The sequence below is a fragment of the Stegodyphus dumicola genome, chromosome 4, assembly GCF_044657685.1.
Source record: "Stegodyphus dumicola isolate Sdum_Otavi_A_Nest chromosome 4, ASM4465768v1".
Taxonomy (NCBI): Eukaryota; Metazoa; Arthropoda; class Arachnida; order Araneae; family Eresidae; genus Stegodyphus; species Stegodyphus dumicola.
The window spans coordinates 130,730,922-130,758,552 of NC_140771.1; the positions used below are offsets into that span (position 1 = coordinate 130,730,922).

A 27,631-nucleotide genomic window follows, 5' to 3' on the forward strand; every position below is an offset into this window, starting at 1 on the left:
AAATTTCTTAAAATTCTTCACAACACTTCAGATGACCATAGAATTCTCTCACAGTTTCTGAAAGATCAACATGTCGAACACTATTTAATTAACGCACGACATCAAAAACCAATTAAAGCAGTAATTCCATTAATATGGAAATCGATGAAATCCAAGAAATACTCGTAGAAAAAGGTTTTCAAATCCACAACATAACACAGATGACACGGCAACCCATGCCATTATTCCAAATACAACTATTACCTACCCCTAATACAGTACAAAGTCTATAATCCGGACGTCCATTATCCAGAATGATCTATAATCCGGACCTCAAAGCCACAAACGTCTGCATGCACGTAATGAGTTTACACATGCGCGTTTGATGCGCACATCCACTATGCATGTGCGTAAAGCCAGTAAAGCGCTTACCCACGCTTGCTTCCGATAGTGAAGAAAGTAACAGAGAACGTTATTGAAGACGAAAAAATTGCGATTGACAAGTTAGTCGGTATCCTCGACACAGCAATTACAGGAACTTTGCAAGTGAACGAGAAATTATGTCTGTTTACAGAATTAAAGAGAAAGTATTAGCACAAAAAAAGAAGCAACTAACTTACATTGATGGAAATGTTTACTAAAGTAAACAAATAAATACAATTTATATCTTTTTTTTTTATAAATTTTGATACCCTTTAGATCATGATTGCTCTTTATCTCATAAATTATGGTTTCATATTTTTAATTGCATTATTTCTGCATGCCATCTTACCAGATTTAAATTGATGATCTATAATCCGGAAAAACCCCTAATCCAGAACCGCCCAAGTCCCAACGAGTCCGGATTACGGACTTTGTACAACATAGAAAAAATCTACTATGTCACTAGTATGTCCCTCTTCATAGTTCAAATAAAGAAATATGTCAACAAAAATTAACCCCGCAATGCCACCACTGCCAGAAATGGCATCACTCTTCTGAAAATTGTTTTCTAATTTTTTACTGTATTAAAATGCGCCGGGGAGCATAAATCTATTGACTGCCTCGAAAAGGTTTCAATGAAAACCCAGTGTGTGTAAATTGTAAAAAATCTCACCCCGCTTCTTACAGAGGGTGCAAGAAATTCCCCAAACCCAAAAATATGGATTTCCAAGGAACCAGAAAACTTTATTCCCAAATTGCATCAAATAATGTTAAAAAAATACAAGAAAACTCACTACCCTAACCATCAACCAACCAGAATTCCAAGCCAACCCACCACCTATAGTATTATGCCTAAACGAACACACACAAATAAGTCTGCCACAAATCACAGCAATATTAAAACTAGCCAAAATGCAAACACTTCTGGATTTTTAGAACTATTCAAACTCACTAAAGAACTCAAATCAATATTATTGATTGTACAAATTTCAAAATTAAGCACACTCATCAAAAAGAACCTAAACCAACTGTGATAAGCAAAAACTCAAATGAAAAAAATGTACTTGTTATTCCGTATATTAAAACTTCAAGACCCATGACAAATTACACCAATTGACACTGTCAAAAACTTTCCTATTCTATCTCATTCCTAACTATCTCAAATTTAAAAAAAACTTAATAAAAAATAAAATAAAATAAAAAAGTAACAATAATAATAATAAAATTTTCCTTAACTATCTCATAAAATTTACGAAAAACTTAATAAAAAAATAAAATAAAAAAGTAACAATAATAATAAATATATATATATTTATCTATAAATTCTTTTCCTATCTGCTCTCACTAAATCTCCCTGGTTAGAATAACTGGTCAAAGTAGAGAGAAGGGCACCCCTTGTATTATCACGAATTTGTTGTTTCATTTATCGCCAAGTTGTTGTTTCATTTATGGCAGCCTGAGCAGTTGAATGTTATGGAAACCCTATTATGACATAATTGGTTGCATGATTGCAGTAAATTCATAAGGGCTTGTGTGTGTGTTGGTTAGGATGTATACTGTTGCATGGGTACGGGTTCGTTATGAATTGAATGCACAAGTCCAATGAAAAATTAACAAAATTTATTATTATCACAAATAATAAAACAAAATACTTAAATTTCCTCAGATATTAGTACAGTATTACAATATCTCACAGTAGTTATCTTTTTAACTGCTCAAACATTCAACAGAACTTAATTCAAAACAGCTGTGAATTCGCTACAGTCAACAAGAACAGTTTTCTAAACAACTAAACAAACTCTTAAAACAACTGACTAACGAATTGAGATTTTCATGCCGCTTATATAAGCTTTTTAAATGCATGAGAATTTTCTGGTATTTTCTCAAAATCAAAAAGAGATATTTACTTATTAAATGCACGTGATCTTGTATTTTTAATTTTCTGGCTTAGCTTTCTCTTAATATTCGTCACGCACTGCACTGCACGGGGAATAAAACAATTTATAGTTCTACCAATATTAGCTATTTAAATGCCAAATCCGTAACAATATTGCTTGTTTTGTAGTTTAGATGGTAAAATGGCTGAATGTGGTAAGATTAATTTGAACTTTCTGTACGATTTGGAAAGAAAGGGGAAAAGAGCATTACTTGACTGGTGTGTAAAAACCCGTTCACATGCAACACTCCTTCGCACAGCTGCCGTTAGCAAGGGGAGAAAAAGGAGACATGAAAGAGTTTCATCTTTAGGACCCGTTCAGAAGACCACCGTCTTCCTTCCCCTTTACACCTAAGTCTCTGTGAACAATCACGTCTCCAAATTGGCAGATTTCTAATACTGTTTACACATTTTTAATGCTGTTTACTGTTGTTAATTTTGTAATCTGTACTTTCGCAACTGCTACCTGAAATTTCGTAATGGTTCCTGAAAAATATATGCTTTTTAATTATTATTATTATTATTTTATAAGCTGTTATTTAGTTCACTCTTGGTGCTTGTCGCTATGGTTAAAAGATGGTCATGGATTTTTAAACTGCTTCCCGATAAGATATAGAACTCAAACTTTGTAAATACACTGCTTGTGGATGTGGTGTCATGCTTTTGATTTTTAGAGGATTAGATTTTTTCCAAATTTAAAGTTGAAACGACTTTCTGCAAATATTAACAAATAAACTGAGAATCTCAGAATATTACAGTTTGCACCATAACACACTGTGGTGGGAAAAAAAATTAAATGAAATTTTTAGCGTAATTTTTTAGAAAAATATTTCGGGAGAATTTTTGAAAATCGTTCATATTTTTAGACTTTTTGACGACCATTAGTTTTAAAATTTCATATCTAAAAATATATCGGTTACAAATTTCCATCATTTTCACAGCTTATAAAACAAACTTTTCACTAGCGCTGAAATTATTTAATCTTCTCGAAGATCATTATTCGTAATAACTGTCTAATTTTTTTTTACCCTTCATTGTCGCTTACTGTACTTCTGTCGTATTAGGAAAATCATTTGCTTTTCTATCGACTGCAGTCATGATTTTAGTGACAATGTAGCACATTGCTGGAATTTAAAACAAAGAAGCTACTTTTGAAGTTTTATATATTAAGAAATAATATTAGATATTTCTCTTTAAGGAAATTAATCGGATGATTTTTTTACTTTTTTGAAAGATATGCAATGAAGCAGAATGGAAAATATTGGTTCTTCTTGGGCATCAATTCGAAACATCGGTTTCAAAGTAATAATCTCATTATACCACACTATTTTTATGACATTATTTATGCTATATAAGTTGTTATTGTTGCCAGTTGTTAGTTCAGCCTGAGATTGGAGATATTTCTGAGTTAACTTTCTCTTAAGATGCGTTTTGCATTCGTTGTGTTTAACGCTCTTATTAGAATGAAGCATAACTACTGATTATACTTAGTGATATTCTAAACACTTGTACGAGTATTTCTGTGGAAAATTCCAGAACTTTGAAGTGTTTCTGTTGATAAAATAAATTTAATTAAGCTATCATTGGATTTGAGCGCAAATACAATCATTTACGAACTATTATCAATCTATTACAAACCCATACGCACGCAACAATATTATAATTAATTAATGTATTAAATTGTTTTGAAAGTGTTTTACAAAACAAAAACAGGTAAAGAAAAATTCTGCTTGCGTTTTATGAGTTTTTGCAATTTTTCTGGCCACATAAGGTTTTAAAAAAAGGTTTGTAATTTATGTTTATATTTACCAACTGAATAAATAGCACTAGGTTTGATTTATATATATATGTGTGTGTACTGAAATTCAGTAATAAAATTTTAAAGATTTGATATGATTAAATGTCTATTTAGACAGTTTGTATTCTTTAAACTGCAAATGCGAACTGAGAAACCTTTTGCATTTTTTTCCAATAAATCCTTTTACTTAAAGTCCTAAAACATATACAGGTATGGACTAAATTTTTTATTATTTTTACTGCTTATTTAAAATTATATACTTTATAGAAACAAGGATGGGTTTTGCAAAATACGGAAAGGAAAAAATTATTTGAAATGAAAATGTGACTGAGATCATATTTGTTTTAAAGATTTTAGATAAAGGTGTATTTTTTTCCTCAGAAACTAATTCACTAATTGCAAAATCATTCCTTGAAGTTATTAAGAACACTCTAATAAATACAATAAAAAAAACTGGGGGGAGACATTGAAAATTATAGGAGAAGAAAGACATTTTAATTGTAAAATTCTTCTTCAAAAATTTAAATTAAAAAAAATACTAGCAAAAACTTTTTTTCAGCTTAAAATTATTTTGTCTCACAAAACCATTTAATAATATTCATAAAAAGTAGATGAAAATGCTTAATTTAAAAAAAAAAAAATCATTCAAAAGGTACCGAGTCCCTTGTCGCGTTGAAGCCGATATGCACTTGTCTTAACTTTAGTTTTAATTTGAACGATATTTCTGGAATACCTAGCATCAGATAACCTTGTCTGTATTTGTCTATAATTTCCGTATCTTGTACAGTTCTATCTAATTTTTGAGGGGATGCTATCACATCTCCAGACATCTATCAGCGCGATTGTTTCGCTGACATTCCAGCGAGCAGTAACTAAAATTAAGTGAACCGCGCAGTATAGTACGGGAAATCTCCCCATTTGCCCTGCTCCCGAGAGGTAAGAAACATTCAACCAAGTTCTACCTCCAATTCGGCGAGGCAGTTAATGCTTGTCCCATGTGAACAGGACACGTTGGAAGAACTGGTTTTAGCTACCGGTCGAATCTGCTCTTGTTAAATGAAGGTTTACTTAGTAGCCGTTATTAAGTGTCCTATTTGTAGGAAGGAAATGTGTATGGTCGAACTTCGGAATGGAAGATATTTTTTACTCTTATTTTGTTAATTTATGTGGTGATGCCAGTATACAGATTCATAGTTCAGATAATTTTAGGAGGTTTTTGGATGCTGTTAAGGAATTTTGACTGAAGACACGTTAATATGTAAATAAGGTAATTGGATATTTTCTTTGTGTAGTGCAGAGATGAATTTCCTATTTTATGTTATTAGTTTATTGAGATTATATATTTTTTTGTCAGCTGCTCCTTTGACTCTTTAAGTGAACATAGTTCGATGTGTACATGGACAAAGACAAGGGAGTGTTCAATGCCTAGTTTGTGCAATTATCTGTTTTTTTTTTAAGAGAAAATAGGTCGATGTGTAAATGGATAAAGTCAAGGGAGTGTTTAATGCCAAGTTTGTGCAATTCTATATTTTTTTAAGTGAAAATAGATCGATGTGTACATGGATACAGAATTTGTGTAATTATTTGCCTTGTTATTTTGGCTTTGTGTAGCGGTGATTTTTGGTTGCCCAATCTCGGTATCCATGTACCACCAAAAAAGACAATTTTCGCCAAGGGGTACCAGTAAATATATTTTTACCAGAATAACCTTATTTGATTGAACTTACTTCTGTAATAAGCTTAATTTACGCATTTTAAAATTACTTTCAAAATTTCTAGGTCCAACAAGTCTTAATTTCTACTTACCTCTCCCCCTCATCAATATTCTGCTGCCCTTCTACATTTTTATGGTCTGAAAAGAATCTTTGCCACACCCCTCTAGCACACAAAATTCGCACTATCCAATCAACTTCTCCTTCTCTAAGTTTCTACAAGTTTTTCATCCTGCAATCCTGACTCCTGCCTTACTTAGCTTCTGAACTCTTTCGCTGTTGCCCGCTCAACTCATTGCTCCTCACTCTCTGAGAGTATTTAACAAATTCATTGCCGCTTTATTTACCCTATGTCTGTTCACATTACCTCTTAATAACCTCATCAAATAAAGTGTACTTAGCATCATAATATTATTATAATTGCCATTAAACCTCTTTCACCACATAAGCATCATCATCTAACTGCTCTGAGTTCAGTTTACTTGAGTTCTACAACATTTTTTTAGTGCTCTCAAAAAAGTTATTTTAACAAACTCTTAACAGAACAAAATATCATATTTAATTCATATTGAATGCAAGGGGGATACTCAGATAACCAGCACTTGGCAAACTTCCTGAAATCGTGTTCGGCAACTTGGATGATAGGCACCAAATAGTGGGAAGATAGTTTAGATTGCTAGTTCAGATGTTACGGAGAAAGGGAAAAGAGAAGAGATATTTTCTTTCTATATGTTGGAGATCGGAGATCATCATTCGTTAAGTGGTGTTCGACCAGAGGGCCTTTACCACTACATGCTTATCAATCCCCTAAGGACCTGTAAAAGTTCGTTAAATTCCATAAACTGGAAGAGTCCTGCGCACTTGTAATAAAGTCTTCAGAAGTGAAGTTGATCAGGGGTGACGCCATATATCGGCCACAGATGAAGTCTTCGTTGGATAAGTTATAGTAGCAACTTATAATTTTGGCATATCTTTTTGGAATGGCATGTGTAAATTTCGCAATGGCATGTGTAAAAGATAACACATTATCGTAGATTTGACATAATATTGTACAGTAAAAATCGAAAATAATATAAAAGTCCCAGAATTTTTTTTCTTCTTATCTTAATACTCATAGGGAAGTAGACTGTCACGTGATATATGAATTTAATGATGATAAAGTCAGCAGCTTTGGTACCGGGCAAAGTCCATAGTAAGATGAAAATGATGATAAAGATGCAACAAAATCTAGATTAAATAGTTGAAAATAACAAAATATATACAAGAACTACCATCTAACATTATGATGTATAGTTCTGAGCCGTTTATGCGGCTGTTCGATTAGATAGTCGTACTCCCCCATGTTTTTTATAACTTCGCGAGTGGAGAAATCACATTTTTCGTAGAATTTGAATGTAATCTTTAATAATTCAGCATCTAATGGTAAAATCTTTAGAGAATTATGGATGACAGTATTCCTAACGAACCAAGGAGAGTTCTATAGGAATCTGAGAATTTTACTCTGAAAACTTTGAAGCCTTGCTCGGTTTGAACGTGCAGTAGCTGCCCACGCCAGAGCGGCATATAGAATTATGGGTCGGATTGCCTGTAGATAGAGTGTTCTTTTAGCATTTATATTTAGCTTCGAATATTTGCACATCATAGGGTATATGCTCATTAAGGCACGTTGTGCTTTGTCTCTGATATAATTAACATGAAATTTGAAAGTTAACTTCAATACAGTCAAAAGTCGTTAATTTGGACAGCCATAATCCGGAATGATCTATAATCCGGATTTCAAAGCTAAAAACTTTCTGCGCATGCGCCGCATTGACACATGTGCATAGGCATTTACGCGTGCGCGTAAGACCTTTACGATTGCGCATATGCGTGTGCGCTACTGCAGAATACATTTTCGCGTGCGCGTTTAATGTATAATGGACGGTATAAGCTAAAATTATCTAATTATCTATTTCAGTTAATGTTGATGATTGCGTTGTTCCTTAATCTTCGAATTGGATGCGGTTTATTATTTTTTGCATACTGTAAGAGCAATTTTATAAAGGTAAACTTGAACTTTCGATTATGTCAAATAGAATTTCTGATGCTGGAGCTCCCAAAGGATCTACAAAACGAAAGTATGTTTCGATGTCCATCAAACAAAAAGTGAAATTGCTGCAAAAAATGGATAAAGACATGAAGAAGGTGACAGAGAGGTTAGTGAAAACGAAAAATTTCGATTGACAAGTTAGTCGGTATTCTCGGCACAGCAATTACAGGACTTGAACAGCGGAACTTTGTAACTGAACAAGAAATTATGTCTGTTTATAGAATTAAAGAGAAAGTATTATCACATAAAACGAAGCAACTTGAACAACTTAAATTGAAAGAAATGTTTAATAAAGTAAACAAATAAATATTAAGCTTTTTTTTTTTTTTTTTTTTTTTTTTTTTTTTGTAAATTTTGATACCCTTTAGATCATAATTGTTCTTTATTTCATAAATTACGGTTTCATATTTTTAATTTTAGAATTTCTGCATGCCATCTTACGAGATTTAAATTGATGATCTATAATCCAGAAAAAATCGATAATCCATAATCGCTGAAGTCCCGACGAGTTCGGATTAACGACTTTTGACTGTATTAACTTAACTTTCTATATGTAGATACTTTGCGTTGAGTGTCATGTGACTTTGCAGATGAATCTTTGTGCTGATGATCACATGAGTTTGTCAGTAATGTTTTGAATTTCCTATTTAGTTTATTTTTTAAATAAATTAATTATAAATAATTTTAAATTAATTATTTTTTAAATAAATTAATTACACTTGTAATTAGAATAAGACAATTTTATTTTAACACAGAAAAATTACAAAATATGCTCAATTTCTGTACTTATGGCTCACATTATTTACATATAATTAATTTCTAAATAAATTAATTTTAAAAATTTATTTAAAGTTTTTAATAATCAACTTAACTAAATTAATTACATTTCCAATCAGAATAAAATATACTCTATTTCTAACTTATTGCTCATATTTCGAGATAATTTATAATTAGAAGGGAAAATTTTTTAATTATCTACTTGGAGTCTGGCTATAACAAACAGGAATTAATTTCTAAATAAATTAAATGTACTTCTAATAGGGATATATATATATTGAATTTAACAAACATTCTCTATTTGCATAAAGTTATTTAAAGTAAATTTAAATTATGAAATTTTAATTCCATATAGTAAAGATTAATTATTGCTGCGAACTAATTTACAATACCATTCAAATTTTGAGAGCATATGTAAATTAAGTGCATGTATCTAAAACCATGAAAAAATATATAATACAGTCAAAAGTCGTTAATCTGGACTCGTCGGGACTTCGACGATTCCGGATTATCGATTTTTCCGGATTATAGATCATCAGTTTAAATATCGTAAGATGGCATGCAGAAATTCTAAAATTAAAAATATGAAACCGTAATTTATGAAATAAAGAACAATTATGATCTAAAGGGTATCAAAATTTACAAAAAAAAAAAAAAAAAAAAGCTTAATATTTATTTGTTTACTTTATTAAACATTTCTTTCAATGTAAGTTGTTTAAGTTGCTTCATTTTATGTGATAATACTTTCTCTTTAATTCTATAAACAGACATAATTTCTTGTTCAGTTAAAAAGCTCCGCTGTTGAAGTCCCGTAATTGCTGCGCCGAGAATACCAACTAACTTGTCAATCGAAATTTTTTCGTTTTCACTAACCTCTCTGTCACCTTCTTCATGTGTTTATCCATTTTTTGCAGCAATTCCACTTTTTGTTTGACGGACATCGAGACATACTTTCGTTTTGTAGATCCTTTGGGAGCTCCAGAATCGGAAATTGACATAATCGAAAGTTCAAGTTTACTTTTATAAAATTGCTCTTACAGTCTGCAAAAAATAATAAGCTGCATCCAATTCGAAGATTAAGGAATAACCCAAGCATCAACATTAACTGAAATAGATAATTGTATAATTTTAGCTTATACCGTCCGTTTTACGTTAAACGCACACGCGAAAACGTATTCTGCACTTGCGCACACGCATATGCGCGTGCGCGTAAACGCCTATGCGCATGTGTCAACGCGGCGCATGCGCAGAAAGTTTTTAGCTTTGAGGTCCAGATTATAGATCATTCCGGATTATGGGTGTCCGAATTAACGACTTTTGACTGTATTCCAAAAAATTAATCCCAAAATTTTTCTTAAGTATTTTCAAGACTAAATTAATTTGCATATGTGAATAATTGTTGAGCAGGCACAGACAGATCTTATCAAGGAGAAGTTGCCTCCAAACTTAACTCTTCAATTACTCAATTCGTGTTTCGTCGTCCATATAGGCAAGGGTATAGTAATATTCAAAACCAAAAGTAAAACCAAATGTATTGAATTACTAAAAAAGAAATTTAGCAAGTAAATTGACTAGGAATTAAAATATTAATTATATGTAAATTGCCAATGTAGTAAAGAGTAGAAAACCAAAGTAATTTAGTAACCAAAGTAAATTGCCGCCTATTGAAAAATTTCTCCTAAACGAATTATGCATGTAAACCAAAAATAAACTATGCACAAAAATAATACTAAAAAGGCAAGTAAATTGCAAGTTTTAATTTAACTTACCTAGTAACATTTGTATTTCAGAAAGTGGAGTAGCATTTGCTAACCTAAGTGAAGTTGAGTAGTATGTTTCTACTAACTGTATAAATAGAGGGCTCTAATACAATGTAAAGTTGAATGTTAAGCTGCTACCTGTGTGAGCTATTGTAAAAACCTATGCTGTAAACTCTTAAATAACGTAAAATGCTTGTTTTGTGTGCAAAAATGCTGCGAACTGTGAGGTAATGTAAAAATGTGTAAAAAATTGTTAACTGTTACGGTTGTGAAAATAGATGTGCAATCTGCTGTAATATCTTGTTATTTAATAAATAAATATAATTATTGTTGAAGTGGCAACGCCATATTTATATTAAACCATTACTCAGCAACATGAGATACTGTTTTAAAAAGATTAGGATTCTGAAGATTTTACCAGCTAGGAGTAGTATGAAAATTTTGCCACTTAAGAATTGTATAAAATTTGTCTATTGCCATGACTAGAAATAAAATTTATGTTCTACTAAGAAGATTGTCTGTTTTGTAAATTACTGCAAAATACATTACAGTCTTAATTAATTGGAGGTTCCATCGAGATACTGGAAATTAGGAGTGCAATTATCAATTTCGATGGTGCTGGCCTGCTAATCCCAGAAATTTACTGAATTTTTTAGTTTGCTAATACCAATTGCCAAGTTTGTTTATTTCAAGGAGAAATGGATGTAAGAAGTCTGTCATTTTAAAGCCAGATTTGAAGCAGATCGTTCCAAGGTTATTTTCTGTGCTTCTGTAACTTGCGTACGAGAAAAAACTGTCAAAAATAGGATATTGCTGATCTCTGAAGATAAGATTAACTTTTGGTTTTCTTAAAAAAGTGTTTATTGAATTTTAATACTTTGTTTCAGAATTATAGTTTATCGTGTAAGATTTTGTTTAAAATAACTGACACTAAAAATATTCAGCTTAAATTTATAATTGATATTTGTGGTAAAGAAGTATTTTAAAATTATTATTTATATTTACTTTTATTTGTATTGAATTTTTATGTTGATAATTGATATGTGGAAGCCATCTCAGCGTTTATATATATATATATAAAAAAAAAAAAAAAAAACCTGCTAGCTGAATTTTGAATTTGTTGCCAAACAGGCACATGGAAAATAAGTAGCAACGTCAAACTGACGTACTGTGATTTGATTATACTGCAGAATTGGCAAAAGTTTTTTTCTTAGTTCTCGCCATCCAGTTGTGTGATAGATAGAAACGTCATCCTGACGTATTACAGATTGTACATTCTAACAGTTGCATTGCCAAACTGGCAAAAATTGTTTTTGTTATCGGCAACCAGGCGTGGAGATAGATAGTAAAGTCGTCAAACTGACGTGGGTAAAATTCCATTGTATTGCTTAACAGGCAAAGGTGTTTATATAGTTATAGCTAACGAGGCTTGTGAATAGTGAGTTAAAACGTCAACCCAACGTAGTATTATAGTATTTTGTGAAAACCTGGCAAAGTTGTTTAAATAATTCTCTCCAATTGGTTAGTGTGAATTTCTTATTTGAGAAATTAAGTCTCTCCAAAAATTATATATTTTTAATACAAGTACGAGCTTTTAGATTGTATTTCAAAAGGAAGCCTATTAAAAGTAACTTGTGTCAACATGTCATTCTTAGCTAGGAATAAAAAACAGGATTTAAAAGTACTAGTAGAAGAGTTAGGTTTAACCGTGAAGCCTGAATTTAAGATTGCTCAATTGCATAAACTGATTACTGAAAGTCCTGATTATGATGAGGAATTTACTCGAGAACTACTGGCTGCAATTAGAGAAGAAAGGTAAAGAAAAGAAGCGAAAGAGAAAGAAGAGAAGAACGCGAAAGGGAAGAGAAAAAGAACGCGAAAGAGAAGAAAGAGGAAAGAGAAGAAAGAGAAAGAAGAGAAGAACGCGAAAGAGAAGAATGAAAAGAAGAGCTTGAAAGATAAGAGCGAATTAGAGCCTTTGAGCTACAGAAACTTCAGCTGGAAGCCATGGCTGCCACAGCACAGCCGGTAGAAACTACGCAGTTACCTGAGCAGCCTTTAAAAATCAGAATTCACGATGTCATGCCATGTTTCAACCCTGAAGAAGATGAAATAAGTTTATTTCTAGTGTTATTTGAGCGTCAAGCTGAAATAATGAATATACTTGCTGAAAATCAAGTGACTCAACTTATTTCATTGCTGACATTGTTCAGCTTATTGCTAGAGAACCAGAAGAGGACGCGAAAAAGTATGAATATGTAAAATTGAGTGCGTAAAAATTTCAACAACTATTTAATAAACACCAAAAATCTACTGAAAGTACTTGGTATGATTTCTACTATGAATTAAAGAATTATTTAGAAGGATGGCTTAACCGATTAAACATTAAAACTTTTGAACAGCTAAAAGATCTCATGCTGGTTGATCAAATAAAAAAGCGTACTTCTCCTGATTTCAAAGAACATTTTATGGATCAACGGACAACCATCATTTCACCTACTGAAATGGTTAAGAAAATTGAAGATTTTGAAGATGTGAGAAAAACAATAAAACCGAAATTTTCTACCAATCAGACTGAGAAAATTAACAAAGGATCATTTAAACTGCGTTATGATAATTTTGTGAAAAAAATAGAGCATCTGCCTCATTTTAAGCATTCTGATAGATGGGATGATTCCAAATACAAGAAAGATCATCAACAAAGGAATCAGTTCCAAAACAAAAACCAAGAAAATTTATATGGCAAAAGATATCGACCACGTTGTTTCGAGTGTGGATCATACGAATATTTTAAGCCTCAGTTGTCCTCGCTTAAAACCAAATGAAAATGTAAATTGCATATCTTCGAATGATGATTTGTTAGACATACACAATTAAGGGTTTAGTGAATGGGTATGAAATGCCTATTCTTCGAGACACAAGAGCCACTGTTGATGTTATTTCTTGAAAATACATTGATAACGCAAAAATGACTGGAGAACATGTCTGGGTACAATATCTTTTAAATGACCATTTAGTGTGTCTACCGTTGGCAGAAGTTGAAATGAATTGCGAACTTGGTCATATAAAGACAAAGGCAGCTGTTGTTACAAATGATCCCAGAAGATATGTATTGGGTAACAAATCTGCACAATTGTTCAAAAATAAATCTTTCTTAAATTTAGAAAAAATAAACGCGGTTTTGACACGATCTCAAGTAAAAAGATCTCATGAAGATTGAAGCAGAGAAATTGAAATGGAGAAACTAGAAGAACTGAAGTTTATTGAAACTGACGAAGATATTTTACCTCAAGCTGATGAGGAAGACAAGGAACTTAAGAAAGTGATTAATGTTAATTCAAAGGAATTAATTGAATCTCAGCATCAAAGCAGAGATCTAGCGTCGTTGCTTAACGAAGCTAAAAATGAAAATTAAAGCAAGACAAATGATTTCAAAGTAAAAGAAAACGGATTATTGGTGAAAAGGAAAATAGATAAAAATGGAAATGAAAGGGAATTAATTGTTATTCCTGAAAAATATAGGGCTCAAATAAAGTCATTATGTCATGATAGCACATCCGGACATTTAGGCGTCATAAAAACTAAAGACAGATTAACAAGATACTTTTACTGGCCTAATTGCTATAAAGAAATAGAAGAGTATGTTAAAACTTGCGATCCATGTCAAAGAGTGGAAAATCTAATGATAAAGCCAAAGCACCTTTGACTTTAGTACCAATTATTGCAGAAGTATTTTCAAAAATTAACTTTGATGCATGCGATCCTTTACCAATAACACCAAACGGCAATAAATATTTAATTACAGCTATTTGTGTAGCTTCAAAATATCCAGATGCTATACCTGTTTCTAATATTGGCACAACGTCAGTAATTGAAGCCATGTTACAAATATTTAGTAGAATGGATTTCCCAAAAGAAATACAAACTGATCAAGGTACCTCCTTTATGAGCAATCTAGCCATTGAATTTGTAGAAAAATTTGGAATAAAAGTAACTAGAAGCTCAGTACACCATCCGCAGAGCAACCCCGTTGAAAGATTTCACCGAACAATCAAACGAATTTTAAAAGTTTTATGTATCGAAGCAGCCCCTGAGTGGGTGAAGCAAGTTCCCGCAGCTCTATTTGCTTTAAGAACAATAACGCACGAGAGTACGGGGATTTACACCTGCAGAATTAGTATATGGTCGAAATCTTAGAACACCTGTAACATTATTATATGAACAATGGATGAATCCTGAAGACGAAGGAAATGTTGTTGAATATGTTTTTCAATTGATAAATCGGTTAAAAAGATGCAAAGAGCTGGCTACAGATAAAATGCTGGAAATGCAAAAGAAAAGTGTGGTACGATCGTAAAGCTATCAAAAGAGAATTCTCTGAAGGGGATTTAGTATTAGTTGTATCAACGAATAAACCAAACAGACTAGCAGTTGAATGGAAAGGTCCTGGGAAGGTTGAGAAGAAATTATCCGAAACTAATTATGTTGCGAGTTTTGAAAGAAAAAATGACTTTAACCAAGTCTACCATGTTAACATGCTAAAACCTTATCATAGACGAGCAGAATCGGTTAACCTTATGATTACAGAAGATCAATCTGAATTTGATGAAAATGGAGGAAAATTTCCCAACAATTGACTCTGAAACAACATTGTTCGATTTTGAGGACATTAAAGAAAACAGTTTCTTAAGTGATAAGCTAAATGAACAACAGATTCAAGAATTGCATGATATGGTGCTGAAGTTTTCAAAAATCTTTTCTAATAAACCTGGAAAAACTCATTTAATAACGCATGATATTCAATTGACAGAAAACACCCTAATCCACTGTAAACCATACAGAATGTCTCCTAGACAAATGGACATATTAAAAACAGAAATCGATAAAATGTTTCAGTATAAAATAATTGAAATAGGAGATTCAGATTACACTTCTCCTATGATTTTAGAAGAACCAGCAGGGAGGGATCCAAGACCTTGTATCGACTATAGAATTTTGAATAAATTGACTAAAACACAATTCTTCCCCTTGCCTAACATCGAACAACGAGTAGAAACGGTAGCAGGCGCTAAATATATAACTCTTTTGGATTTAACAAAGGGATACTGGCAAATACCTTTAACACCTAATGCTCAAAGATTAGTCACTTTTGTTACAAGTTTTGGCACATTTAGACCTCTACGGATGCCTTTTGGGCTTAAAAATGCACCATTTTCATTTAGTAAGATGATGGCCGAAATTCTTCACGGTTGTGAAAACTTTGCTGTTCCATATTTAGATGACGTGGCAATCTTTTCAAACACCTGGGAAGAACATCTAAGTCACCTGAAAGCCGTTTTGTTGGATGGACGCTGGTTTAACTATTAAACCAATAAAATGTAAATTTGCTCAAGATAGAGTAAAAAATCTAGGACATACTGTAGGTCGTGGTATAAGAATGCCAAGTGAAGTGAAAGTAAAAGCTATTCTTAATTTTCCAGTGCCATCCACAAAAAGTCAAGTCGGAGCATTTTTAGGATTAGCGGAATATTATAATCATTACATTCCCATGTTCTCATCTATCGCAGCACCTTTAACAGAAACTTTGAAAGGAAACTTAAAGAAAGGGAAAATAAATTGGACAGAAGAGTGCACAAAAGCATTTGAAGAGCTAAAGAAGAAACTGTCTCAAAGGCCTATACTACATGCACCTGATTTCAATAAGGAGTTTATTTTGCAAACTGATGCGTCAAACTCTGGTATGGGTGTCATTTTAGTTCAAAAAGATGAACGAGGCAATGAACATCCCGTATTATACCTCAGTAAGAAGTTTACAGAAACTGAAAAAAAGTACTTTACCACAGAAAAGGAATGTGCCGCCATAATATTTGCTGTAAAGAAACTTCAATGTTATTTAGACGGGCATACTAAACTCCTCATCATGACCGATCATAATCCCTTAGTTTGGCTCAAAAATAATCTGAGTCTAAATCCACGACTTATGAGATGGGCACTAGTACAACCCTACAACTACACGACCGTTCATTGAAGTGGTAAAAACCATCAAAATGTAGACGCATTAAGTCGTACTCCCTGGCTGATTATATAATTTGTTTCTCTATATAGATAAAAAAATATTTTGTTCCTTCCTTTCTTCTTCAGTGCATGTTATTATGCTATATCTTGTATTTTGATTCTGTATTGTGCTGATTATGTTGTTTTGAAAAAAAAAAAAAAACTTTAATTTATAAAAATATAAATTAAAGTTTATCTGGAAGGGGAAGAGGTTGTAATATCTTGTTACTTAATAAATAAATATAATTATTGTTGAAGTGGCAACGCCATATTTATATTAAACTGTTACTCAGCAACATGAGATATTGTTTTAAAAAGATTAGGATTCTGAAGATTTCACCAGCTAGGAGTAGTATGAAAATTTTGCCACTTAAGAATTGTATAAAATTTGTCTATCGCCGTGACTAGAAATAAAATTTATGTTCTACTAAGAAGATTGTCTGTTTTGTAAATTACTGCAAAATACATTACACTGCTAAGGATTCTAAAAATTTGAAAAAATGTTTTTAAAATAAAGTTAAAAAAAAACTTTTAAGTAAAATTAAAATTCGTATAAAAATTTTAATTGAATTAATTTAAATTTAAGTTTGAATTTTTTTAATTTTAAATAAAAATTGAAATAAATAGAGAATGATTATTGCAAGCAATTTTTTGTAATACACTACTGCATTATTAAAACTGAAGTTCTACAAGTTTAATCAAAACTTAATTAAATACTGGCCAAATGTAAGGAAAATTAGAAAAATTTGAATTTAACACAAACATTTTCTTTCGTAAAAAGCAAATTTAAAGTTAATTAAATTTTAAATGAAACTGAATTACAAATTGCTGCGAATTAATCTACAATATCATTTAAATCCTGAGAGCACATGTAAATCATGTGCAAGTATCAAAATCTATAAATATAAAATAAATGTATAATATATATAATTCGAATAAATGGTACTTTTTTGTTTCGCCGGCGCAAATCTCGCCAAGCAGACTTTGTTGGCAACAGTCCTTGTGACTTCGATCTGTACCAAAGTTGAAAGAACCCTTCCGAGGTGATCGATTTCATGACCTTTCATCTGTAATCTATGCAGTAGGGAGCTCAGTCACTCACATCAACAACCAATACCTTGCCACTGGTCTACAACGGCTTCCCGACATTTGGCAAAAGGTTATAAACTTTGCTGGTGATTACATAGAAGGAATGTAATGTAATTGTACTTGTAAGTTCATTAAAAATTGATTTATACCTATGTTGTGATTACTTAATTTACAGCCCTCGTATTTTTAGACTAGATAAACATCTAGACACGCATAACTTTTTCTACATCTGCCATAATTATTTTCCGCATGCGTGAAATATCTGTCGCCAAAAAGCGCCAAAGCTCGAAGCTGATGTCGAAGTTCGAACAGGTTCGACGGTCACATTACGTCTATGGAGCCTTTCCTTCTTTACATAGACTTTCTTTGACTCAGCCTACACACGTGTCGGTATCAGTGCTACTCTGTATAAAGGTGTCGGTATCGGTGCTTAAAACTACTTGTTTTAAAAAAATACCCTGGAAAACATGACTACAGGAAACAAGAGATTTAGCTATACAATTCAGTATAAACTAGGAGTGTTAAACTACGCCAAAGTACATAGAAACAGCAGCAGCAGCAGCAAGGCATTTCGGTCCACCACCTACCGAAAAAATGATACGTACTTGGCGACTGCAGGAAGATCAACTGAAGACTGCTAAAAAACAAAAACTTAACCTTCGATGCCCAGCTCCATCTTGGCCTGAACTTGAAAATGCTGTAAAATGTGGGTGATAGATAAGAGGAAATCTTGGATAAGTGTTTCAGCCAAAATGATAATTAATGAGGCCAAATGATTTGCAGAAAAACGTGGGATTCGGAACTTTTCAGGGTCTGAGGTCTGGTGCTACAGGTTCATGAAAAGGCAAGGCTTATCAATGCGCACAAAAACAACTATTGCACAGAAAATGCCAGCAGATTATGAAGTAAAAATACTAGCATTTCATATGTTTGTTATAAATGCACACAAGAAAACGTCTTTTGAGCTCGGTCAAATAGGAAATATGGATGAAATTCCACTCACATTTGATGTACCATCCAACAAGACCGTGAGTATTAAAGGGTCTAAATCAATAACCAGAAAAACCACAGGTCACGAAAAAACCAGATATATGGTAGTTCTAACATGCTGTGCTGATGGCACAAAACTACCGCCGTTTTTCATATTCAAAAGAAAAACTGATCTGAAAGAAAAACTTCCAACGGGTGTAATTGTTCATGTTCATCCGAAAGGCTGGATGGACGAAGCTGGAATGAAACTGTGGTTACAGAACATATGGGCGAGGCGACCTGGTGGACTCTTTAACCTTTAACTACTGTGACTTAAATTGCGCATAACTACTGTGAGCAGTCTTTCAGACCACTTCTGCTAAAAACAAAATAAGATATTGTGTTTTTTTTTTTGTTTTTTTTTTTTTTTTTTCTTATTTGAATAAATATTATTTAATTTCATATATTTAACTTTTTCATGAAGATATAAAGCCATTTTTATTCTTAAATTAGTTCATTAAAATAAAGTATATACTATGATAATAATTCCTTCGCTTACGTATCTGGATGGAAGAAGAAAATTTTAAAATTCAACTTTTTTATTTTGCATTACAATTTGCGATAAGAATGCTTTAATAAGAATATAGAAAATTTTTTTATTTTAAAAATTATAATTCGAACTGTATTTTATACATACTTTTCTACTGCTTTGCAGACACACAGATTCTTTGCAAGCTATATATTTGTAAGCTGTTTTTCTTTTTTTGCTCGGTGGACAAATATAGCACGTTTTTTTTTTAATCTAATTTATCGTCTTCAATCGCAATGTTTCCTTCATCATCATTTATTCCGAAAACTCTTCTTATTGTAAGTTTGAGTTCTTTATGTAAAAATGATGAAGTTATCCTCCGTTTTACATGACACTGCACCAATTGAATTGCTAATGAAACTTTTCGTTTCATTTTTGGAGCCAATGGGATAAGATTGAAATAATACGAATGCATTTGTTGCACAGATATCCAAGTTTCTGAAGAATATTGCCATAGGTCAACGTTGGGTTCGACGAGCAGTTGAATAAATTGAACGAGGTATAATATTGTGACTACGAGTTCGAACACCCTTGTTGGGCTCTTGAATAGACCATTTGAATTCATTTTTTCCAATAAAAAGATCTCTTGTAGAAGGAGAACATGGATTTTCATTTTCTTCGGCAGATATTTCTGAAGTTGTGTCATGGTCGCTCTTAATAATTTCATCATGAGAACTTTCATCAGAGAACTCTAAATTAGACAAATTTTGAACTATGTATTCAATTTGGTCTTAGGTAAGATATTTAGAACGTTTTCTGCACGCATTTGAATCCATTTCAAGAATATTTATAAAAAAACGAAATATGCAACAACGAAAAGTGAACTTTATCAACCGAAATTTGAATTGTATCTGTTGTGATCGGTCCCACAGATCGCTGAGGGGGGGAAATTTTAAAAAGTGAAAGAAGAAATAGAGCTACCCAACTTGGTATGTGACATTGGACAACTGATTGAGGAAGGTACTAGGAATGGCAATACCCATTAATTATTCTAAGGGGTGGAAGCATTTAAAGGAAAACGTCTCGCGGTCTGAGAGACCGCTCACAGCAGTTAAAGGTTAAGAAAACCCTCTCTTTTGGTTTTAGATCAGTTTAGTGCCCCTAGAACTGAAACCATAAAGAATAAAGTGAGAGAATTAAAAACCAAGATAGCTGTCATAGCTTTAAGAACCATGAGGTTTCCAAACTCTAAAATAATTTTTTTCGTAGGCCACAAAAATGTGCATGTGCATTTTAAATAATTAAGTAATGCTTTTATTTTTATTATTGGTTATTGTCATCTAAAATTATGAGAATAAATCAATTTTTATGGCATAAAATTTTAACAAGATAATATATTGTTAATGCTTTTGTAATAATAACCTTTCAGAGGATCACAGGTGTGACATAAATAGATGATTAAATCGAAATAAAAAATATTGACTATCTAAGATGACAGAATAGTTTGATGCATCCCCATGGTCACCAAAATTAGCAAACAACTGCTGGTGTAAGGAATATATTGTTTTCTGTGCTAACTGGTATTTAAAAGGAATTTTTTTCGTATATCACGTTTAACCAGTTAATTTCAGTATATTAATACTAAATTGTATTTTTAAATGAATTTTTATTACCCTTTAATATGACTTAAAAATGAATAAAACATAGCGCTGATGGAGAGAGGAAATATCAACATGAAAATTTCACACTTAGTAAATCAAAACAAATATTATCAGCTATATAAGACTGAAAATCGCTGAAGTTCACATAAATAAAACGCGTATCAACTCACTTTGCAAAGCAACGGCGGTAGTTATATTAAGGTCATTGGTTTTGCTTCTTTTATTTCCATTCACACCTTAAGAATAAAGACAAGAAAATATTAGAAAAAAATCCTATAATATTTTTAAAAAACTAAAATATTTAGCGATTCTAATATGATTTAAAAGCACATTTCGTAAACGTTAGCATGCAACAAACTTAATAATTATCACATGAAATAATTATTAATCAAATCTCTTACTGATTTTACATTATAATTCTTAGAAAGTGTGAATACTTAATTTCAGAGTTACAAATATATTTCACAGTAACAACATAAAAAATTTTGTTAACAGAATAACTTAGAAATGATCGCGTAAATTACATACGTAACCCATTTTAAAAGACCTTCACAACTATTTAAAAAACAGCTACGTACTTGAAAGATCAGATTTATCAAAGAGAAAATGCACATACCATGTAACTTTATGACACTAAATAATACCATTCATAAACAAATTAATCTACACGAACAAATAATACTTATTATTAAATTTTTAAATCACAATTAAAATAAAAATTCAGTTTAAAATATTGAATTAAAAATTAACTTATTTAAAAAAATTAATACCTGACGATTCGCTGACTATAGCGGCCATTACTGCAACAGGACTAACAACAGAAATATAAAATCGCAAATAGAAACTTGGAAGGCCTCAACAAGGTAACTGCAGCTCGATGACGTTTCCTGCCATGAACTTAAATAATTCAAAAATAACTATATAGCTTTTGCTTTTTAATCTCTCAATAAACTTCAGCAATTTTGATGCTTTAAATGCACAATTACTATTTTTCTTATAGATGTGACTTTATAATAATCACGCCGCAACGCATATAATAAGATCTCTCTGACGTCACAGATGCGGAGATGCAGAACAACGAAATCCGGATTGTGCTGAGTTGAAGTGAAATACTATTATTTTACGCTAAATTACTAGAAAATTAATCTTGTGATAAAATACATGAAGGTCAAAAATATTTTTTTACTGTAAAAACCAGTAAGAAATATAGCAGGTATTGGAAAAATATTCGATTCATCTTTTAATAAGAAATATTAAATGCCCCTGCTTGCAAAAGGCCACTAATAAATCATTTTATTTATTTACTTAAAATTTAATTGTTTTATGCAACTTTCTAAAACCGAATCATCAAAATGATAAAACTAATGACCGTCAGGTAAGGAAATTTAAAAAAAGGAAAAATTAGGAACTTTAAAGTGTTAGTTTTCAAGTAAATGCTAAAAATGAATCTCATACCTTACAGTACGAAAGTTTCATAATGGAGGTGGTAATAATCGTTTTACCGGAGATAGACGAAAATATAACATGGCAGTAGTAGATAAAGCAATAATGAACAGTACACATTTCCGAATTTGAAGCTTTTTTAACTGCTAATCTATTTTGTTTGCATTTCAAGTCATTCAAAAAAAAAAAAAAAAATCTGAAGGCTATCTGATTTTACATTACGTCCAAAGAGGAGTTTTTTTTTAACGTTTTGTGTGCTGCCTTTATTCTTTATTAATTATTCAATATCATGTTCTTCGCACTTAAACCATAAAATTCAATTCAACGGCAAAATCGCAAAATAATTTTAAAATGAGCATATCTTTAAAATTTCCGATACACAATCTCGCGCACTAGAGATAAAAAAAAAATTTTTTTTTCGTACATTATTGCCATTGCTTGCTTTGAAATCGCTGAATTTGTTAATAAAAAATTCGTTAAAGTGTTACAAAATATGAAATCGATAACAAAACAAATTTCAAATTTCAATTTCGGGCTTCCAGATGCCCTCATTCAAAGGAAGATTACATTATTCAAAATTTGATGGCTCTAAGTACCGTTATTTTATCACAATACGAGAAATATATATATACATTTATGCAGATTCTTTATTATTTAATTTCTTTAAATATTGCATAGGGCTCTAATATTTGGTTGCAATAATTTGAAAAGTCAACCGGCATTTATGGCGCAGTGGCTAATCGCACCGACGGTACGAATAGCTAAGAGGCTATTCACACCATCTACGTTCGCGCATGCGCACAGTCAGCTCAGGTACCAGTATTTTACGCCGATTTCCGTAAGGCAGGCGGTAGCCAGAGCAGAGTCGTAGCTAGGGTTTTCAGCGCTCAGGGACAACTGAAGATTTCACACCCCCTACTGCTAAAATGTCGTAACATCAGTTTGGCGCCCCTTGGAGTCTGCGCCCAGGGACAGATGTCCCCCTTGCCCCCCCTAGCTACGCCCCTGAGCCAGAGCGAAGGTTGTTAACCCTAACTCAGCAACAGAAAGGGTTGTTAATAGTTCACCAGCTAGAGAATAATTTATAAGTAATAATTATCAGTTACAAAGACGAGGTCAATCTATATACATGATAATGTTCAGGAAATAATTGTTAATGATGGTTCTAAATGCAAGCGAGGACGTGTAATTAATTAAAAAATCTTTAATGTATTGACAAAAAGGCTACAGAAATTACTTAAATTCTTTTATTTAACTGAGGAAATTTTACCCAACCTTAAAGTTCCTCCTTTTTGGAAGCCAGATCCTAAAATATGGTTTATTCAACTAGAAGCACAATTTAGAAATGCAAAAATTAGTGCAGATCTAACAAAATATGATTATGTTATAAGTTCCATTGAACCCGATATTTTGTCACAGGTATCTTGTGGATCAGCAGCATACATTTTTTTCAAAATCGTGCATAATATTAAATATTGGCTTTTGATAGTCAAGTTGATACAAATAAGATGAACTGTTTTTATGATTTTAGACTAGTAGTTTATTCTTCCATTCACTTATTACAGTATTTCATTTTTTATATGCTCGACTATCCAAAATTTCCAGAGCTTTCCGGATATTTCTTAGTTGAATTTTTACACACATTTCAGTATTTATATCGTCAAAATTGTACAGACACACACTTGAACTTTCTTTTTCGTTCATGAAAATCAAAGTTCATTACACAAAAATGCAATCAAACTGCACAAGCATGTATGGAAATTCTTAACACATTTAGTAATCCTGATAATTGATTACACGTTTAGTAAATAAAACAAAATATTTCAATGTATAACAAATGAATAAAGTTATAAAACAGAGCATAATACTACAGTTACGAAGATACTTAATGTTATAAAAGTTAGGTAATTTTAGTTTTTCACCAAAGCAATGAAATATTTTGATAATTATGAAGTTCCTTGTATATCTTTATAAATGAACTTTATTGCTGTTTTAAGCAATTAAACAACTGTCCAAGTTATTTTAATACTTTTGAAATATATACACTAAAAGAAACATTAAAATTTATTAATCTATTTGTCAACCTTGATTTTGGTATAAAAGTCTGCAGAATGCTTCGTAGTTTTTAAGCACACAGAGGGACTGCAATTCTTTCTTATTCCTTGATCTAAAGTTTTCTGCAAGTTTTTTTTTAAATTTATTTATTTATCAAAATATCTGGGTTGGCACACATACAATTTTTGTATAGTGACTTCAGATGTGGATAAGTTTTGCGAACACTCGTTTGTTTTACTGGCTTCGCTGAATTTTGCGATGAATGCATCACATTTATTGCCGAGTCTTCCAAATTTTTCATACTGTTAATGCATCAGCAGTGAATTATTCTCCTCTTTCCTCAAGTACACTACGGTGATAAGCAACTATTCACTAAAGATTTTGCTTAAATTTCCACTCATAATAATTTAAATTGCGAAAATCTCACAATTAGCACCCAAACACACCAATCAACACCACAATTCTTTCGAAAACGCGCCGTAGTAGTCAAAAGTGGGATACGTCTTTTTGGATAATTTATTAATTCTCGAATAGTATATAGACGTTTTCACTTAAATAAAAATTTCGTGTATATTTTGTAAACATATTCAAAATAACTTATTCTTTAGATGTTTCAGTTTCGTTAGCAGACTAAAATTGAATAAAAACTTTCAATAGTGTTAAATGGGGAAATAGTTAAAGCGTAGAGTGTGCAAATAAATTTATCTAAATGACATTTTAACAAAAATTTCCTTAAAAACACTGTAAATTCATACTAAAAAAATAACTTAAGAATATGTTGTCATTTAAATCTGAGGTATATGGAAATAATTGTGCAAGACTCTGAAGAAACACTTTCTTTTAAATGTGTGAAATATTTCATAACATATATGGAAGAAGAAAGTACAGCATTCTGTGTTTTGGATGCTTTTCACCAAATGTAATATAAATACGTACTAGAAACCGTAATATAAAGTCCTTCCTCTCCAATCAGATCACATTTGTGTTGCATTGTATTTGTAATACTTCTAAAAATCCAATTTTTACCAAAATTAAAAAACAGTTATTCCATAAAAGATAATAACTTTGAAAGTATATAGAATGAATTTTGTAATTTGAGTTATGTTACAAAATAATTCATAGTTTATATATTTTATACTAATAATTTAGGTAAAACCTGTCCAATTTAAGAATGTGTGTTAACCACATTCTTAAATTGTAAAAGGACGACTTAACCACATGTAATTCATTTCAAAGCATAAAAGAAAGCTTATTTTTTATTTTACACAGCAACAGCATTTTCATGCAGTCAAGTTTTTTTAACTGCTAGTTATTATACATAATACTTAATTTTAAACCCATTCTTATTAGAAAGCATAACTAAGAAACTTCTTTTTAAAGCACCACAGTGATTGCAAAGAATGTCGTTAAATTTACAAAAGTATTGAAGATATATTGAACAGCATTATAACAAGAAATAGCCTAATATTATAGGAGCCTTAGGGTAGGGTTTGGAAATACGCCGACGAACTATATATGAAGTCTTCGGTAGACACAGCGTAGACGATATTTGCGGTGGCAGGGGAAACTTTCGTTAAAACCCGATAATAAAATTTTTGCTAATAAAATTTCCCATTTTGGTTAAAAAAAATACGGCCTGTCAGTTGTTTTTAGATTATGCATTCAGAGCGTATGCAATTTGAGTTTGAAACGATTGTTCTAACTAACAGGCCATGGTTGAAAATTATTTCTATAATTGTAACTGAAATGTCTACATGTTGGCGGCAAGTTATTTTCCCCGGAGCTGTCTATGGAGGGAGCGCTGCGATCACGAAAGCTGGAGGCAGTGTCTAAACACAGCTCCGAAATTTTTTAAATAAGTGTTTCAAAAATGTTTTCAACTCTCTAAAATAGTTAAATGCACCTTTCCTATGCAATATCTCATTCATCAAATTGAAAAAGGAAATTTCGCTTCTTCGAAACTTCAGGTGTTTTGTTAGCTGTTCACTATGAACACCAGAAATCCAAAAGAGGCCCTGACACAGAATATTCAGATAAGTAACATTCTGTTCTCTATAAAATATCTGTTTCTCTATCACTAGAGTGTCATTAAATTTCTTTATTTATTATTTTTCATAAGATTCTAGCATTATACAATAGTTGGTAATAGTAGCAGGTCATGTGGTTCTTTTCTTCGTAACTATTCCGTAGAGACGCCACATTCCTTATCAGTAGTCCGTTCTTATCAGCAACTCACACCCTTCGGAGGCCCCCCCTTTTCGTGCTTAGGAATTTCTTGTGAGGGAAAAATGGGGATCTCTTGATCATCGACGAGTATACATCGTGATTTTTGTAATAAAGATCCCCGACTTTTTTTTTTTTTTTTTTTTTAGGTCTCAAACTTAAAGTTACGAGCAAATAAAAATACAGTGACGGAATTTGTTCAACTTGTACTATAATAAATTTCAACGGTTAAATTAATAAATTAATTTTATATTTAACTAATATTTAAGAAAAATAAACTGTATAATTTATTTTTGCTGAAATGCTCTCACACTGTGTATGATGGATTTATAATTTTGTCAATTACTGTTTTTCTGAAATATACATGAATTTTTTGGGAACGGTAATATTTAATATTACTTTAGTTAAAATATTATGTACATCTCTGTGATGATATATGTCTTTTCTAGTTAGGTCTCAAGATAAGGGCATACCCATTACCATGTAGGAATTCATTCCTTTTTTTTTTTTTTTTTAAAAACTTAGCTAAAGTTTGCTTCTTAAAGACACTAATTTTTGCAGATGAACTCCTTAACTACACTCATGGACACAATCGTATTTTATGATATTTTCTACTTCTTTTCCTTTTCTTTCTATAGGCCCTTTTTTTTTCTCCTCTATTATTTTTGGGCCATTTATTTTAAATTTTATTTTGTCCCATCTTTTCTTTCGGGCCTTTTGAACTCGTAGAAAATGTACGAAGTTCCTTTTTACTCTCCTCAAATACGAAATTGCCCCTCTTTCTATATACCTTTCCTTCGCACCTATGCTTGATTTTTCGCCCATCGGTGCAGAAAGACTTAGCGGGTGCAAAACAAGACATCTGTCTGTCTGTCAGTTATTTTCCCCCTACAAAACCTATATCATTCCAATGAATTTCGGCTCCGATGTTGACGAGAATAAAACAGCGGACAATGGAAGGATGTACTCCAAAAGCCTGGAATTTTAAGATAAGTACTTTTCTTTCATCTAAACTAAATCAAATTTCTATAAATAAGTGCCTTTAAATCAATAAATCTTAATTTTTGATCAGTTTAAAGCATTAAAAAATACTTGAAATTGCCATTGCTTGTGGCTTCCTTTGTGTATCAACTC

At 31.8% G+C, this 27,631-nt stretch overlaps 1 protein-coding gene across 1 annotated transcript in view; it reads right to left on the reverse strand.

Annotated features, from left to right (window-relative positions):
• Positions 1–21,817, reverse strand: part of sxc (O-linked N-acetylglucosamine (GlcNAc) transferase sxc) — a 125,242-nt gene extending 103,425 nt beyond the window's left edge. The window contains exons 1-2 of the mRNA XM_085815457.1: positions 21,547–21,817; positions 20,947–21,012 (exon numbers count right to left, since the gene is read on the reverse strand). Of these exons, the coding sequence (XP_085671583.1) occupies positions 20,947–21,012; positions 21,547–21,574 (94 nt within the window). The 5' untranslated portion in view covers positions 21,575–21,817. The remainder of the gene's footprint in view (positions 1–20,946; positions 21,013–21,546) is intronic.
• Positions 21,818–27,631: the final 5,814 nt, after the last annotated feature.